Genomic DNA, 15558 nt, shown 5'->3' with positions numbered 1-15558 from the left:
AGCACCCACCCAGCAGCGTCCCCTTGGGCTAATGCCCTCTCCTGCCAGCGGCTAAAGCCGGCCAGATGGTAGCCAGCCCTGGGGAGCCCTGGAGCCTCAGGAGGGGGTTCCTGCTTTCCCTTCCTCTGGGCTCAGCCCGTACCCCCCTGCTTCAGTCTGCAATTTGCCATTCCCCGTTTTGGGGGCCGGGTGCCAGCCTCTGGGCTATTATGTGTCCTGCAGCCACCGAGGCACATGGGTGGCATCGCAAGCCCTGAAGCTGGGTGCAGCGGAGGGGACTGTAAGCCGTCCCCAGGGCTCTGGCAGCTCCCAGCTAGACCCGGGGCCCCGGTACGGCCGTGGTGCGTGTGGCCGCGGGACTCCGGCCCCACGGTGGTGTCCTGCCTGTCTGGTGGCACTGGCCTCGGGTGCTAGGACCTGAATTACCACCCAGCGGACTGCGAGTCCTCTGCTTTGCCTTCTGGCAGGCTGAATTACAACAGAGCTTGCTTGAGGGCTTTCCTGGGGCCTGTGCAAACCCAGGGGCCCTCGTGATGGAGAGTGATTTGTCTCGAAAAGAGGAATTTCCCACTGGGGAATTGATGGAAAGGACACAGATAGAAAGAGCAAGAGAAACCGAGAGTGCTCTGGACATCCTCAAAAGGCTTTAGAGCAGTCCCTGGCTTGGTGGGCACAGAGACGCAGGACCTCAGGTCCCTTTGCCGCAACAAAGTGGCTTCTCAAAGAGCCATCTTAAATGCCCAAAGTGGGAGATTTCTGCTTTTTCCCCTACCTCATCCTTCCTGCTAAAGCCCACGGGCTTCCACAAACTCACAGCCTTGCCAGAGCACCAGCAAATTCACCAGCTGCAGGGTGGGTCCAGCAGCCCTACCGAGCCGTCCTCCGGCGCCCGGTGGCAGGACCTCGGGCACGGCACGGCACGGCGGCACGCCTGCCTCTCGTGGCACCCAGGGACACGCAGGCTTCAGCTCCACTCCGCTGGGGCCATGGGGAGTACGGGCACAGGGCGGGGGTGCTGGGTGCCCGGCAGTGGGGAGAGGGTCTCCCTCGCTGACGGCTGTTCCTCTGCTGAGGGCCAGCCATAGGGATGGGCAGGGGAGGATGGCTCCAGCAGCAGATCCCCTCCCTGGCTTCACCCCGGCTTGGCTTTATTCTCCCCTCTTTGGGAGACCAGCTGATGTCCTGTCACTCTGCTATCAGCTTGTGAGTCAGATCTGGCAGCCACTGAATTTAAGAGTCCTGAGATGAAGCACAGCCCATCCCACACAAAGCCACAGCTTGTGTTTCATGTAAAGGAATGAAACTGAAAAGCAATGGGACCAAAAATGAGAAAGGAGGGAGCCTTGTGGAAAAGACACCGCAGGGCTGGTCCTGCAGGTGAGGCGGTTCAGAGGCTTGGGAGAAATGGTCGGCAATTTAAGGGAAGATGAAACAGGCTGAGGAGAAATGACAGTTCTGTTGAACGCTCAGATCGTGAGCGGCGCAGCTGCCCCACGGTGCTCGGGCTGGCACCCGAGCTGCTGCATGGGTGCGGGCACTGCCAGGTGCCATGGGAGGAGCTGGTGCCGGGACGGCGTGGCGGTGTGCCCGCGTGCTGCCCGCACCACGGCTCACGATGCAGATGCTGCCCAGGATCCCGTCTTGTCAGTGCTTTCCCCTCATCCTCCGTGAACCGCCACTTGGCTTCCTCGCGGCTGCAGAATTCATGTCTCCGTGCTCCCTTTGCTGCCAGCAGCTCTGCTGCGAGGGGCCCTGGGAAGAAGCCCTTGTCTCGCAGGGCGAGGAGAGCAGAGCTGCCTTCCCAGCCCGAGGCAGGCGGGCACAGCGGCCCCTGCCCGGCACGCAGCCCTGTCCCGCGGCCATGCGCTGTGCTGAGGCATCCCCGAGCCCCTGCAGCCCCAGCACAGGCAGGGCACCCGGCGGTGACCACTGACGAGCTTTGCACCGGGCGTTGCTGACCACCCGAAGCACCGCGTTACAACCAGAGCATCACAAAAAGAGCAGGCACACGTTTTCAGTGTTGGCAGGAGAGGTTTTGAGTTCACAGGTCAAACCAGCTCTTGAGAATGCTGCTGAGTTTCCTTTTCATCTTAAAAATAATTGACTAATCTTTGAATAGGAATAGCTATGTTTTCAATAACCTGGAAATCACCTGAGTCAGAACTGCACAGCAGGTCTTTCTGCAGAGCCTCGGCAGCTCATCTCGGGCGCAGCGCGTGCTGGGAGCTGCAGCTGCCCCAGCCCCGTGCCCGGCTCCCACCGGGACCCTCCTGCCAGCCGCTAGCCCCGGGCACCCGCTGGGCGAAGGGGCTGCCCTGTCCGCGGGGCAGGCATCAGCGCAAAGCACTTCCTCGGCTCCGTCCTCCCACCTGCCCGGCTGCTGCTCCCTCGCGCGGTGCCCAGATCCTGGAGCTGCCGCTCTGCAGCCGGGACTGAGGTTGCCACAGCCTCGACAACGCTGACAGCTTCGGCATGGGCAGGGCTGGAGTGGGGCCGGGATTCCCAGCGGCCCCTGAGCCCTGGGGGTGGACACGGGTGACACAGCTGACCCTGAAATATCCCCTCGTGGGCCACTGTGTCGGCTGGGCACGGTGACACCACCGCAGAGAAACCCAACGCCGTCCTCCCTGCGGCTCAGGGGGCCGAGGGGCTCCGCGCAGCGCCCGAGAGCCCTGGGAACACCTGGAGGAGCTGGTCTCTGCTTTCCCCTGCCCTCCACCGCTGCGGACCTCCCAGGGCGGCGGGGGGTTGCAGCCCTGGCAGAGCAGGCTCGGGCAGCGACGCTGCAGCGTGCGGCACGGGGCTCAGGCTGGGGCCGGAGGGCTAGCTCTGCGCGGGCGCAGCCCTGCCGTGGGACAAAGCACCTTGCCTGGAAGAGCAGAGTTATCCTCTTCCCTTCCTAATTCCCTCATGCCTGGAGGTCAGAGCAGAGAGCGGAGGAGCCGCTGGGCTCTCCTGGGCTGGCAGCACTGGCTCCGGCTGTGCGTGCTATTAGCACCTCGGTTTGCTAGCTGGGAGGGCGGGAGGGTGCAGCAGGGCTCATAGGAGAGGTTACCAGCAGGAAAGCACGAGGATTTTGCCCGGGAGGTGTTGCGCACACCTGACATTTAACATCAGGTTGCCGGGGTCAAGCCCAGACACACGGTTCTCTGTAACTTGGTTTCTGTAGGTGGCTTTGTCAAAACACCAGCAAGCAATCGTTCCCAGAGCTGCCATCTGGAGCTGCTTTCCGAGAATCCCTTTTCAGAAGAGGATGTGGCAGCTCGCGCAGACATGCGGGCAAGGCCAGCTCAGGGCTGCCCGGGGACAGCTCGCCGCTTGGCCAGCGCCTGCCTCCCTCTGCCCAGCACCGCAGCCGGGCAGAGCCCTCGGAGGCAGGGGGTGGCTGCAGAAAGCAAAGAAAATGCTGTTAGTCCTGCGAGTGACAACTAAGAGGAGCGTGCTGCAGAGCAAGGGCTGGCTCAGAAACCACCCTGGGAGCAGGGGGTCCCCGAGGGCGACATGGCTGGTGGCCAACGCCGCGGGAAGCGTTCGCCCTGTGCGCTGAAGTGCGTGTGCTGGACCTGCCCGGGCAGCGAGGCCCCGGGCCAGCGCAGCTGAGAGAGGCAGGCAAAGGGCTTGACAATGACCTTGCCAGAAGAAAACAGGGGTGAACGCCAAGATCAGGATGGACTCTGGTGTCAGTCTTCTCCTCCAAGCTCCCCGATACCCCTCTCTGGCTGGCCGGGTTTGGCCCCAGGCTGTGTGCAGGAGAAGGGCAGCGACTGACCCCTCGGGAGGGGCCAGACGGGGAGCCCCGGGGCAGGGTGGAGGGGACGGCAGCATCCATCCTCAGCTTTTCAGCCTTGAAATCAAGGGGGGGCTTTGAAGCAGCTTTCCTCCAAGCTTGGATGGCCCTGCTTGTCTCCTGCCCTACTGATGAGCAGCTGTGGGTGGGGAGCCGGATGAATAAGGGACTTATGCTATGAATAATGCCGGGAGAAATGTGCCTGGAAAAGAGAGTGTCGGGGTGGCAGCCAGACAGCATCCTGGGACCGGGCCATCGGAGAGGCTGCCCTCCTCCCTGCTGAGCCACGCGCTGCCCTCGCACCGCCCGGTGCTAGCCCCCACGGGCAGGCGGGAGCGGGGCCGTGTCTTGCCATGACCTCTTATCCCAGAGGCTGCTCATCCACACGCTGGCTGGAGCTGGGAGCAGCCCGAGTCACAGGAAGCGCTGGCTGCATCTCTGGGAAAGCATCCTGCCTCTCTGCCGTGCAGTGCAGAGCAGAGACTGCGGTGCAGCCCCAGCCGTGAGGAGTGCAGGCACAGGCTCCCCACCAGCCTCGTTCATCCACCCCGCAGCCGCTCCGCTGGCAGCCTGGGGCTGCGGTGAGCGGGGCATGTGGCGCTGAGGGACATGGGTCTGGGCATCAGAAAGCACACAACGGATCTGGGCTTTTCTCCTTTTAATCTGGATATTTTTACCTGCTTCTCCCAAATGTGAGTTCTGGGTTAAGCAAAGCATCTCCTCGCTCATGCCCACAGAGGAAGCGGGAGACCTCTGCTTTCTCCTTCCACGATGCGTAAGCATCGCTCCATTAGCAAAGGAGTGAGAGAGCCTTTAGAGAAACTAGAGGAAACGGCATTTCATATCCCTTGAAAGAGGGCACTTCTCAGTCTCCTGGGGCACACGAGAGGGTTTTTGCTGGGGTTGAACACGGCCACGCGTCCCCTCCTCTCCCATCCTCAGCTGGCGCTCACAGCCCTCAGCCGGGGCAGGAGAGGTGCAGGCGAGCGCACGCGGGCACACAGTGGAGAAGGGGGCCCTTGGGCGGGGAGACAGCCAGGAGAGCGGTGAGGAGCCCGCGGTGCCCAGGGGCCAGACCTCACCTGCTCCCGGACACCCAGACCTTTGGTCGCAGCCGGAGCTCCTGCTGCCCCTGCCCAGCGTTCCTCAGCGCCGGGCTGGGGCCACCGACAGCAGAGGCAGGTATTTTGCATGCTGTGCCTGGAGCAGTTGGGAAACAGGCAGCCGTGGAGCCGGGCAGCAGGTCGGACTGGTTTCCCTCTGCGCTGGCGCTGGCACTGACGTACGAGCCCGCTCGCCAAACAGATTCTGCCCCGTCCCTGCGGACCTGACTTCGCTCTGCACTGTGCTGCGCAGCGAAGGATGGCTGTGCCGGAGCTGTGATCCCAGCCCAGCCCTGCAGCGGCCGATGGACGGGAAAACCTCTCCGGTAAGGCGCAGGCAGCTCCTCTGGCTCTGACCTGGTGAGGAGTACCGGGGGTTGCTCTGCGGCTGTACGGACCCGCTTTCTGCGGGTTTTGGTGGAGGGCCCAGTTTCTCCCTCCTGCTCTCTGGGCGTTGCCTTCGCAGCAGCCTGTTGCTGCCGGCGGGGAGAAGGACCTGGGGCGAGCTGCCTGTGGGGCCGCTGCCTCCGGCACCCCCTTGGCACATGGAGGGAGGAGGACTGCTGCCGGCATCCCAGGTGTCAGCCCTGTGCCAGCAGAGGAGGTGTCAGCGACCCTGGCACCGCTGCTTTTCCATGCTGGAGTGGATTTGCGAACCGGGGGGACCGGCTGGTGGGATGGGCTGGCGCTGCCGGTGGAAGCCAGTGCCGCTTGGCACCTGTGGGAGCTGCACGTTCCTGAGCCCTCTGCACCTCCTGCCAGCGTGTCGGTAGCAGCGGCACCACGCTGGTGGCCCTGGCCCCTGCTGCTCTCCCTTGCCCGCTCTCCTGGCAGTTTTCCCCAAGCTTTTTTTGGGCTGGGTTGACCAGGGCCAGCTTGGTCTCGGCTTTGGGGCCTTGCCGAGCATCCTGTCATGAGGAAAACATCCATCCCCGGCTGGGCACTGGGCTCATCCCGCCCGGGCGAGGCAGTGGGTAATTACCGTGCCGAGTGCTGCCGGCTGTGCCAGCGACGTCCGGGACGTGCAAAGCCGGCAGTGACGGGGTGGACAGGGCTCGAGGGGAGGCAGGGCCAGCTGTAAAAGCCACCCTCTTCCTGCCCCTTGGCGTGCAGGTGCCTCAGAGGCAGCCAGGAGCAGGCGCAGGGTGGGCTCATGCCAGATCTTGGCTGGGTCCCGAGGGAGGGGCAGCCTGCCCCCAGCACTGCGTTGCAGCGTGATCCCAGCTCTAGGTGGCCCCAAAAGCGGGCAGCAGCACCGCGTCTTGGTGAGAGCAGGGCAGGAGTCGGGATGCCCACGTATGGAGACAGTATTGGGCATATTGCCCAATATTGGGCATCCCCACTGGGCCACCTTGGCTTTGTCGCTTGGAGTAAATGGGCCACTGGGAGTCCCAGGTGTCACCCTCAGCTCCGCAACTGCAGGAGTGTCGCTTCGTCTTTCCCTGCCTCGGTTTGCCCATCCGTGGAATGGGGTGAGCAGCGATTACTCACTCCCTGGAACATTTTCTGATCTCTGCCTGAAGGGCTGCTCACACTGGCATAGGGCAACCTGTCCCTGGCCAGATCGGGCTGACTCAGTCGACACGGCTTGTCACCTGCGCTTGCAAAATGGCTCTCGCCTGCTTTGGGATTTCACTTCCCCGCGCGTTGCCCCTTCACAGCATCTGGGTCTCGGCCGCGTCCTCCCGCAGCTCCTGCCCAGTTTGTCCCTGGCACCCAGGGAGGCAGCGCCGAGGCACTGCTCAGCTGCGGCACTCGAGCGGGACGGCTGTCACCAGGAGGGAACGGGGACTTTCTGTGAGGGTTTTGTCCCAGGTGAGCGCAAGGACAATGTCGCTGTTGTGTGCTTGCTGAGCTAATCTGCCGCGGACAATCAGCGCAGGTGAAGGAGCCGGTTCTCTGCCCCGAACAACGGGCTGTGAGCAGCAGAGAGCAATGGTGAGGGGTGGGCTGCCGAGCTCAGCTGGGAAAGATGATCACCTATTTAGGCAGCTCCTTCCAGCTTATTTAAGCCAGGCTGCTTCCCTCCCTTCTTGATGCTCCTAGTTTTGGGTAGGTGCTGTGCCCTTCTGCTCCTCCGAGACGTGGCTGGGCCCTGGGTCCGGTTACAACACCCCAGGTTCTTGCCTGGCTTCTTCCGCTCTCCCTCCCACTCCGAAACTACCGGTGACTGCTGGCTGGTTTCCCTGCCTTCCCTCCCCATCACGCGTGGATCCTGAGCCTCGAACCCAGCCCAGACCGCCTTTCCCTGGGGGATCGGCCTCTGCTAGGATGGACTTGGTGGCCTTCCCCCTGCGGCAGGGAGTCGAGCTGGAGGTCAGTGCACATGGCAGCTCACGGTGTGAAGGGCACGGGCTTCTCTGGCACTGCTCCCTGTGGCTCAGGTGCTTCTCCCAGCTCTGCGCAAAGCCTCAGAGCAGAGTGAAGGGGGACCGCCGTGGTGTTTATGCTCACGACAAGTTTAGCAAAGGGCTCATGCTGCAGACAGGCACCGTCCACCCGTCCCCTGGGCAGCCTGAGCTGGACCAGGCACGAGGCGAGCCGGGCTGGCCGGGAGTCCCCCGCGCGTCCCCAGCATCCCTCCTCCCCGGCTGTCTGAAAGTCAGCCCAGCCACAGAAAGGAGCTGGTTGGGCTCCCCCTCCCCACTCCTGACTTGCAGGCGGCAGCCCACAGCAGCACTTAACGCTCTCAGGGCTCATGGAACGTTTGCAGAGAGGACGTTAGAAAAAGGGCTCAAACCGCAGCCGCGCATGTGAGATAGGCACAGCTCCGGCTGACTTTTACTCAAAAGCCAGCAAAGGATGAGTAAAGGTTTTGTGGGTAGAAGTCACAGCTCACTCAGCGGGGTAGTGCATGCTCCTTTACAGAAATATGTTTGCAAAGCCGCTGCTGTTTGCTCTCTGCTCCGGTGGCTGTAGAACAGCAACTAGTTATGCTGGTTACTGGGAGCCCGTCTTGTTAGCTTCTGTGACAGACCTCAAGAAAAATAATACTTGGACTTTAGACTTTTAAGGAAATAAGTAGCTAATAGTTCACCCGAGTGCAAGAAAGGGCATGTGTTTCCTGCTAAGGAACAATAGGAGCAGTTTAACCTTTGGTGAACCTACGTGTTAGTTTGAAATGTTTGTACACTGGAGGTAGAAATGCTTTAGCATCCAGCATCACTGGCTTGCTTACTGCTGAAGCTGGGCTGTGTTTTCGAGTACAATGGAGAGGTTTGTCCCAAACAGCATTGTAATTCTGCTGATCTGAAAACCCAAGGGTTACGCTTGCCGTGGGATGAGGCATGTGAAATATCAGACATGTGGAGATGGCATACAAATGCCAACGTAAATGATACTGTCTGGGTATTTACAGAATTCTCATTTACACATAGACGGGAAAAATTCTTTTCCTAGGAAGGGTTCCTGGCATCTGCTCGTTGCTCTGTTTCTGCGAAGCAGTGGCGCAGGACCCGCTGCAGCTCTGGCTTTCTTGCTGATCGCGTGCGCTTTCTAATAACGGGCACTGAGAACACCCAGGGATGCTTCACGGTGCGGGCGTGCAACACTGCTGCGAGAACTTGGATCCCATCAGTGTGACTGCTCAGACTCATTCGGGGAGGATGCTGCCAGGGCACTCTCCAGCCCTCCTGGCTGCCGCACCAGCCCGAGCCCCAGGACAGAGCAAGGGGCTCTCCTGGGCTCCCCGGCACCGCTGGGAGAGCCCACGAGAAGGCAAGCCTGCAGCGCGGCTGTCCCGGCCTTGCCCACGCGGCTGCTGTGAAATTCAGGCATAGGGAAAACCGGCCTTTGGCTGCAGGCTGAGCAAATTCAGGCTTGTTGTCGCTGGCTAGAGGGGAAGGGGTGAGAAGCGGTGAGTGATGCTGTGAAACAGAAGCTGCCTCTGCTCCTCCCTGTGCTTGCAGGAGGCTGGGGAGCTGCTCGCTCAGTCCCCGTCCCCTGACGTGAGCGTGGAGGTGGCTCTCGATGGCCCGGAGACATGCCAAGGGCCCCGCGGGCGGCGGGAGGAGGTCTGTGCCGGGGGGTGGCCCTGCGCACCCCGCTGCCGGCCGGGGCGGGCAGCCAGGCAGCCTCCCCGGGAGCCCGGGATGCTGTGCCTGCGGGCTCTGCAGCTGGTGCGCCTGGGCTGCCAGCGGTTCCGCAGGCACAGTTCAAGAGGTGGTCTGTCCCCCCGATGCTCAGCTGGGGGCTGAGGCAGACCCTGCGCGGAGAGCACGCGTGGCCACGCCGGGGTGCGTGACTCACGGGATATAATGCCCGGGAAGTTACACCACCGCATTGCAAGAAAGGGCACAGCCGTATTTACAAAGCATGAGCCTGAGCAGGCTCCCGACGTGCTCATTAGGGCCCTCGATTCCCGGCAGGAAACACGAGGGTAGAGAAAATCCAGCTGGAAGGGGGCGACTCTGCGGCAGCTGCCGCCGCTGCCCCGCTCTGCCCAATGTCCCCATCCTCTCTGCCCCTTCCCAGAGCTGTGCACCAGCCCAGGGGCTGCTTGCTGGCTTGGCAGGGAAGGAAGGGCATGTTGTCTGGTTATGGGGAAATGTGATCGCTAGCGGCCGCAGGGCCAAAAATCAGAGGCAGGCTTCCAGAGGGGCATGTTCGCGCCCACCTCCCGGCCGGTAAGCGGTCCCCTGGGAGGTGGGCTGGGGTGCGGGTGCTTGAGCTGGCTGCACCCCGCTGCCAAAGGATGGTGGCTGCGCTGCTCCCTTGGGTGCCCCTTCTGCGGGACATGAGCCATGTTGGCTGTAGGGACGGACATGGTCCACATTTGACTGGCAACAGTTTGACTGGCTTCGTTGAACAGCCCGGGGCAAACACGGCCGGCTGCGTGGCACTGGGAGCAGTGCCGGCGGACAGCGGGCAGGAGGAGCGAGGCAGCGTGGGAAGCACCTGCCGAGAACGAAGCCCAGGCCGGGCTGTCACTGCCGTGTGCTGGCCAGCGATGCCCTTGCAGTTTCTGTTGGGCACATGGTCATTTCTTATTGCCAAAGATGTACCTGAGGTTTTACAAATGAAATTACAGCGGCAGAGGAAAGAGCATTTATTGTGGGCTTTGTACCAGGTCCTCTCTGAAGGGAAATGCGAGGCTCTCGCTTATGGAGCTGTTGGAGCGCTTGGAAGAGCCTATCTGGAGGAAAGGAAACAAATACATATTCTTTTGCAAATTCATGGATCAGGGGTGACACAACTGCAGAACAGCATTCCAGCGTGCAGGATGTTTCAGGGCTTGGAAAACACTGATTATTAAGTATTACTAAATAACAGCTGGAAATTGCACTGTATTTTTCAAATGGCTAATTAAGGATAGATGCATAAATTGGGGCACTAGTCCCGTGGAACTGGGCCACAGCGTGGCTGACCCGATGCCAAGTAACCAGCTGATCGCTCTGATCAAAGCAATCGGTTTGGGAAATTTGGCCAGCAGCCACCTAAAGGGGAACAGCTCTGCAACTAATTGGTTTTCAGCTGTCCCGGATGGGATACGGCTTGGGCTTCGTGGTGCAGAAAGAGGCACTGTGGCGGTAACTCGCCGTGCAGTTCATGGCACTGTGGAGGAATAGCCACCAGCGGCAACGGCTGGCCGTGCCGGGGAGCTCGGGGCCGTGCTGGGGAGCTTGGCTCCGCGTTACCTGTGCCATCACGGCTGCCACGGGGACTCTCCTGTGGGCAACGGTCATTGCCGCAACGGTCTCCTCTGCTCGCAGAGCACGGCATCGCCCAGCAGTGTCCCTCCCAGCCTCCATGCCTCTGCAGTCAGCAGCATCTTTGGTGCCCGACCTCCGCAGCCTCGAGAAAGTGTCCTCGGCATTAGCTTCAAGCCCTACAGCCCGGAGCCCAGCCCAGCCCCGGCCCCCTGCACGACCTGTGAGAGCACACGTAAGAGGATGGTGCCGAGGCCGCCCTGGCCCCGGTCCCACCTGGGGTGGGGAGGGAGGGAACGGGTCCCTGTGCCCACTGCTGGCGCAAGCCTCAGCCACAGGCTGGTGTTTCCCTGGGGGTCTGAGGGGGGCCAGGGGCGAGGGAGAGGACAGGGACCATGGCAGGATGGGGGGATGCCCCAGGGGGGTGCATGGCCCTGCTCCCCCACATCTGGTGGGTCTTCTGGGGAGCAGGGCACGTGGGGAGCCAGGGAGCTCCTGGCACGTGCTGGTGGGCAGCAGGGTCCGGGCACCCCGGGGTGGCAGGCGCTCCCCCTGACCCTGCCTCCGCCCTGCTGCCAGGATCCTCCATGTTCAGAGCTCCCTGCATGAGCCAGCGGCGGCTTGCGCTCATCTTCTGCACCTCCGTCCTCATCGTGCTGCTCATCGCCCTCATCCTGCTGTGTGAGTGGGGTCCCAGCCCGGGGCGGCTCGGGGCTCCCCGGGGGGGACGCCTCGGAGGGGCTGGGGAGACCTGCGCTGGGAAGTGCCGGAGGCGAGCAGGCAGAGATGTGCTCTTCCCATTTCCTGAGTGTCCCTGACATCTGGTGGGCACGCAGGATTGCCGGGGAAGGACGAGCTGCTGCGTCCCGGGTGGGGCGGGGGCCTGCACTGTGCTTTCCTTCTTCTGGGCTCGCTGCGGGGGGGGCACCCCCAGCAGCACCCATGCTCGCCCTCCATGGGGCGCAGGGATAGCAGGCGGGACCCCTCAAACAAAGTGCAGTCCGTAAGCGGAACAGGCGCAGAAGCGGGGGGAATCGCTTTAATCCTCCTAATGTCTAGCTGCCGGTTGTCCAGCTGCTGTAGCTGGTGGTCTTGAAGCACCGGCGGGCTGAATGCATCTTTCTGCAGGGGCAAGCTAGAAGCAGGTTAAGTGAGAGAGGCTTGCAGCAGCTGAGCTGCACGCTGCCGGGCTGGCGTGGGGGGACGCTCAGGGCTGCCAGTCCTCCTTCTGCCCTGCATCCCACAGCTCTTCGGTCTTGGCTCAGATAGCAGCCCTGCACCCACACTCACGCCTCGTGTTCGGGAGCGCCCCTGTGCATGGCAGACCTCCTCCGGACTCCCGTCCGGCTGGGTCACAGCACCCTCGCCCACAGCGAGCCCCTGCCACCGGCCCCAGCCTCACCGTGGCGTGCGCTTGCTTCCAGTTATGTTCTGGCGGTCGCAGACTGGCATCGTGTACAAGGAGCCTGCCGAGAGCTGCAAGGACAGCCCCGTGCGCTGCGACGGCATCGTCGACTGCTCCCAGAGGAGCGACGAGCTGGGCTGCGGTGAGGCACCAGGAGCGGGGGGCGGTGGGATCGAGGGGAGCCCCTGGGGCGCTGGGTACCACTGACACACCTGCCCCATCCCCGCAGTGCGCTTTGTGTCCGACGAGTCCTTGCTCCACGTCTACTCCAGCACTGAGAGCCAGTGGCTGCCGGTGTGCAGCAGCGCCTGGAACGACTCCTTCTCCAGAAAGACCTGCCGGCAGCTGGGATTTCAGAAGTAATTCCTTGGGGTTGGGTCACCCTGCTCGGGCGCTGGGGCCCTGCCAGCTCCCTGGGTGTTGCCATGGCCCTCCTGCCCTGGCCGGGTGCACGGTCCGCTGTGCTTTTTCCCCCAGCATTGTGCTTTCCTGCTGGAAGGCTGCGTGTCCAGCGCTGCTCTGGGCGCTTCAGTCTGCCCCCCCAGGTTCAGTGTGCAGAGCCTCTTTGAGAAGGCAGGGATGGGGCAGTCAGTGCCCAGCGAGGAGGGACCCTCACCGCCTCTCTCCTCTCCCTTCCCAGTGCGTCGCAAACCGAATACATTCCCCTGCACATCTCCGGCAAGAGCCTCACCGTGACCGACGAGCGAGAGACCATCCAGCAGAGCCTCAACAGGTACCGGGCAGCATTGCCTCCTGGCGCTGCCCCTGCCCTGGTGCCGCCGGGCCAGGGCTGAGGCTGCGTCTCCCTCTTCCCTTCTGCAGCTCCCAGTGTCTCACGGGAAAGTACGTCTCCCTGCGATGCACAAGTAAGGGGGCTGGCTGGCAGGCACGTGGCCGAGGGCGGGCGAGGCCAGGCACATGCTTGGGAGCGCTTTCCTCCTTCCTTCGCGCAGGGTTGGGCAAACAGGGTGCTTTCCAGTGAACTTTCTGGGTAATAGGGAACTACAAAGATTGCTGGTGCCTGCGGGTGGGGGGGATGCTGTGCGCAGCCCCCTCCAGGCTTGCCGCCTCTGAGCCCTTCTCTCAGCCCCGCTCTCCCCTCCAGCCTGTGGGCAGAGGATTTCTGGCCGGATCATCGGAGGAAAGGAAACCTCCGTGAGCAAATGGCCCTGGCAAGTCAGCGTGCAGTACGGGCCCATCCACATCTGCGGCGGCACCATCATCGACGCGCAGTGGGTCCTCACCGCAGCCCACTGCTTCTTCATGTGAGTGCTGCCGCAGGCAGCTGCCCGCAGTGCCGCCGTCCAGCCCGGGGGCACTGGCTGCAGCCGCAGCCCTCGCGCAGGCACTCAGCCCAGCCCCGCGCCCTGCGTCTCACTCCTTGCCACCCCCATCTCTCCCTGCCCAGGAACAGCATGAAGATCCTCGACGACTGGAAGGTGTACGGCGGGGTCTCGGACCTGAAGCAGCGCGCGGAGGGCATCCCTGTCTCCCAGGTCATCATCAACTCCAACTACAGCGATGATCACGATGACTACGACATCGCTCTCATGAAGCTCTCCAGGCCGCTGACGCTCTCAGGTGAGGCCTCGCAGCTTGCCGTGCCACGGGACTGGGCTGGGCTTGGCTGGAGCGGGTGTTCGTGGGGACGGAGAGCCTGGGGATGGGCAGGAGCAAGAAGCAGCTCAGGTCCCCTCGGAGCCATCCCCTGGGCTGCACGGGGCTGCTGCCAGCTGGAGCATCCCGCTCTGCTGCGGCCACCCTGCTCTCCCCTGCCTGTCCCGTGGTCGGGAACCAAGCCATCCTCCCCCGGCAGGGCCGTGGGCTCGGCCGTGCAGCCGGCGTCATGCTGCTGGCTGTGCCCCACGCGGGCAGCGCGGCCGGGGGCCGGCAGGGACCCTGCTGGGGTGGGCGCAGAGGGGAGCGTTTCCTGCGCACCCCGCTCCTCCCTAGCCGCAGGGCTGGTGACTGCACCGGCTATTTTGCTCCTGGGTGACTCATCCCTCTCTCCTCGCCTGGTTTTCATCATGTCTCCCTCCAGCTCAGGTTCGCCCAGCCTGCCTCCCCATGTACGGCCAGCGATTCCAGACGGGCAGGTCCTGCTTCATCACCGGCTTTGGGAAGACCAGGGAGAACGAAGGTGAGGGAGGATGCCGGCTCTCTGCAGGCAGCTCCTGTGCACCGCAGCCCGACCTGCGAACGCAGCCGGGAGAGGGGCGAGCGCGGCTCTGCTGCTGTATTCGAGGGCTGTTCCCGCAGGGGTGACTCGCAGCGGTTGCCCTCCCGGCTGTGTGGCTCTGCAGAAATAAGGCCTCCAAGAAACACCAGCTCCCTCCCTCACTGCCGCGGAAGCGCCCGGTGCTGCGGAGGGGCCCAGGGGCAGTGGGGGAACGAGGCCCACCCTGTCCCACGGCTCCTCCTGCCTTGCAGATAACACGTCTCCGAAGCTGCGGGAGGCCGAGGTGAAGCTGATTGACTACAAGATCTGCAACAGCGACAAGGTGTACGAGGGCTACCTGACCCCACGGATGATGTGCGCCGGGTACCTGCAGGGAGGGAAAGATGCGTGCCAGGTGAGCCGGGGGCACGGGGTCCCCGCCAGGCAAGGTGGCGCGGGACCGGCAGGGCTGCCCGCTTTTCCCGCACGCCGGTGTCCCCTGGCTGGGTACTGGCAGAGGGGCATCTCCTCTCCTCACCGCTCTGTCCCTCTGTGCCAGGGTGACAGCGGTGGGCCCCTGGTCTGCGAGGACCACGGCCGCTGGTATGTGGCCGGGGTGACAAGCTGGGGGACAGGATGTGGCCAGAAGAACAAGCCCGGTGTTTACACACGCGTGACAAAGCTCCTCAGCTGGATATACAGCAAAATGGAGGTGAGGTGGCATGGCAGGGAGACTTATCGGGTGGCCCCAGGTGTGTTGAGAGGGGCCGTATCCCCCCCAGCCCAGCCCCTGGCACCTCACCCTTGCTCTCCCCTCTCTCCCTTGCAGAGCGAGAACGACTAAGACCGGGATGGACACTTGCCTGGGCTGCGCCTCGCCGGCCGGCGCAGACCCCCGCCCTTGGTTGCTGCCAGGGCGTGATGCTAGCAGCAGATCCCCCCACCTATCTCTGGACTGTCCACGCAGCCAGGGACCTGTCGCTGCCCCCAACCTCTGAAAATACGGCGCCTGCAAAGTGACTCTGCCCTCGCCCGGTGCAAGGGAGGTGGCCTGGCAGCGGCCGGGCAGAGCACCCAGCCAGCCCTGGCCCGGCAGTGCGCAGGCGGCAGCAGCCCGTGCCGGTGGCTCCTCGCCCTGTGTCTGTGGTTCTTCTCGTGTCAATAGACGTGTCGTGACGGGGGTGTCGCGAGTGCTTCCTGGCGGGACCGCAGCATGCTCGGCGGGCGAGGGGCTGCTCGCGCTGCCCGTCGATCCGGAGGAGGTTGCGGATGGAAGCGAGGAGCAGGAAAGCAGTGGGGTGCCATGGGCGAGCCAGGTCCCAGCTGTGCTGCCTTGGGGTGCAGGACGGGGCTCTGCTGGCACGGTGCAGCTGTGTGCCACGCTGCGCTGGCGGGCAGCAGCTGTGCCCCCACCTGCGAGGCCACGCTCCCTGTTTTCTCCAGGGAGGGCTGAGCGA

At 63.3% G+C, this 15558-nt stretch overlaps 1 protein-coding gene across 1 annotated transcript; it reads left to right on the top strand.

The window, feature by feature from the left end:
- The first annotated feature begins 5195 nt into the window (after positions 1–5195).
- TMPRSS13 (transmembrane serine protease 13) lies at positions 5196–14945 on the top strand. The gene is made up of 13 exons (XM_059829549.1): positions 5196–5216; positions 10602–10773; positions 11118–11219; positions 11963–12085; positions 12173–12302; positions 12584–12676; positions 12766–12809; positions 13049–13208; positions 13352–13524; positions 13985–14083; positions 14374–14516; positions 14661–14813; positions 14931–14945. Exons 1-13 carry the CDS (start codon positions 5196–5198, stop codon positions 14943–14945), a joined length of 1428 nt encoding a protein of 475 aa, XP_059685532.1.
- The last annotated feature ends 613 nt before the right edge of the window (positions 14946–15558 follow it).

The sequence above is a fragment of the Gavia stellata genome, chromosome 26 (assembly GCF_030936135.1).
Source record: "Gavia stellata isolate bGavSte3 chromosome 26, bGavSte3.hap2, whole genome shotgun sequence".
Lineage (NCBI taxonomy): Eukaryota > Metazoa > Chordata > Aves > Gaviiformes > Gaviidae > Gavia > Gavia stellata.
This window is presented reverse-complemented; position numbering and strand designations above follow the sequence as displayed.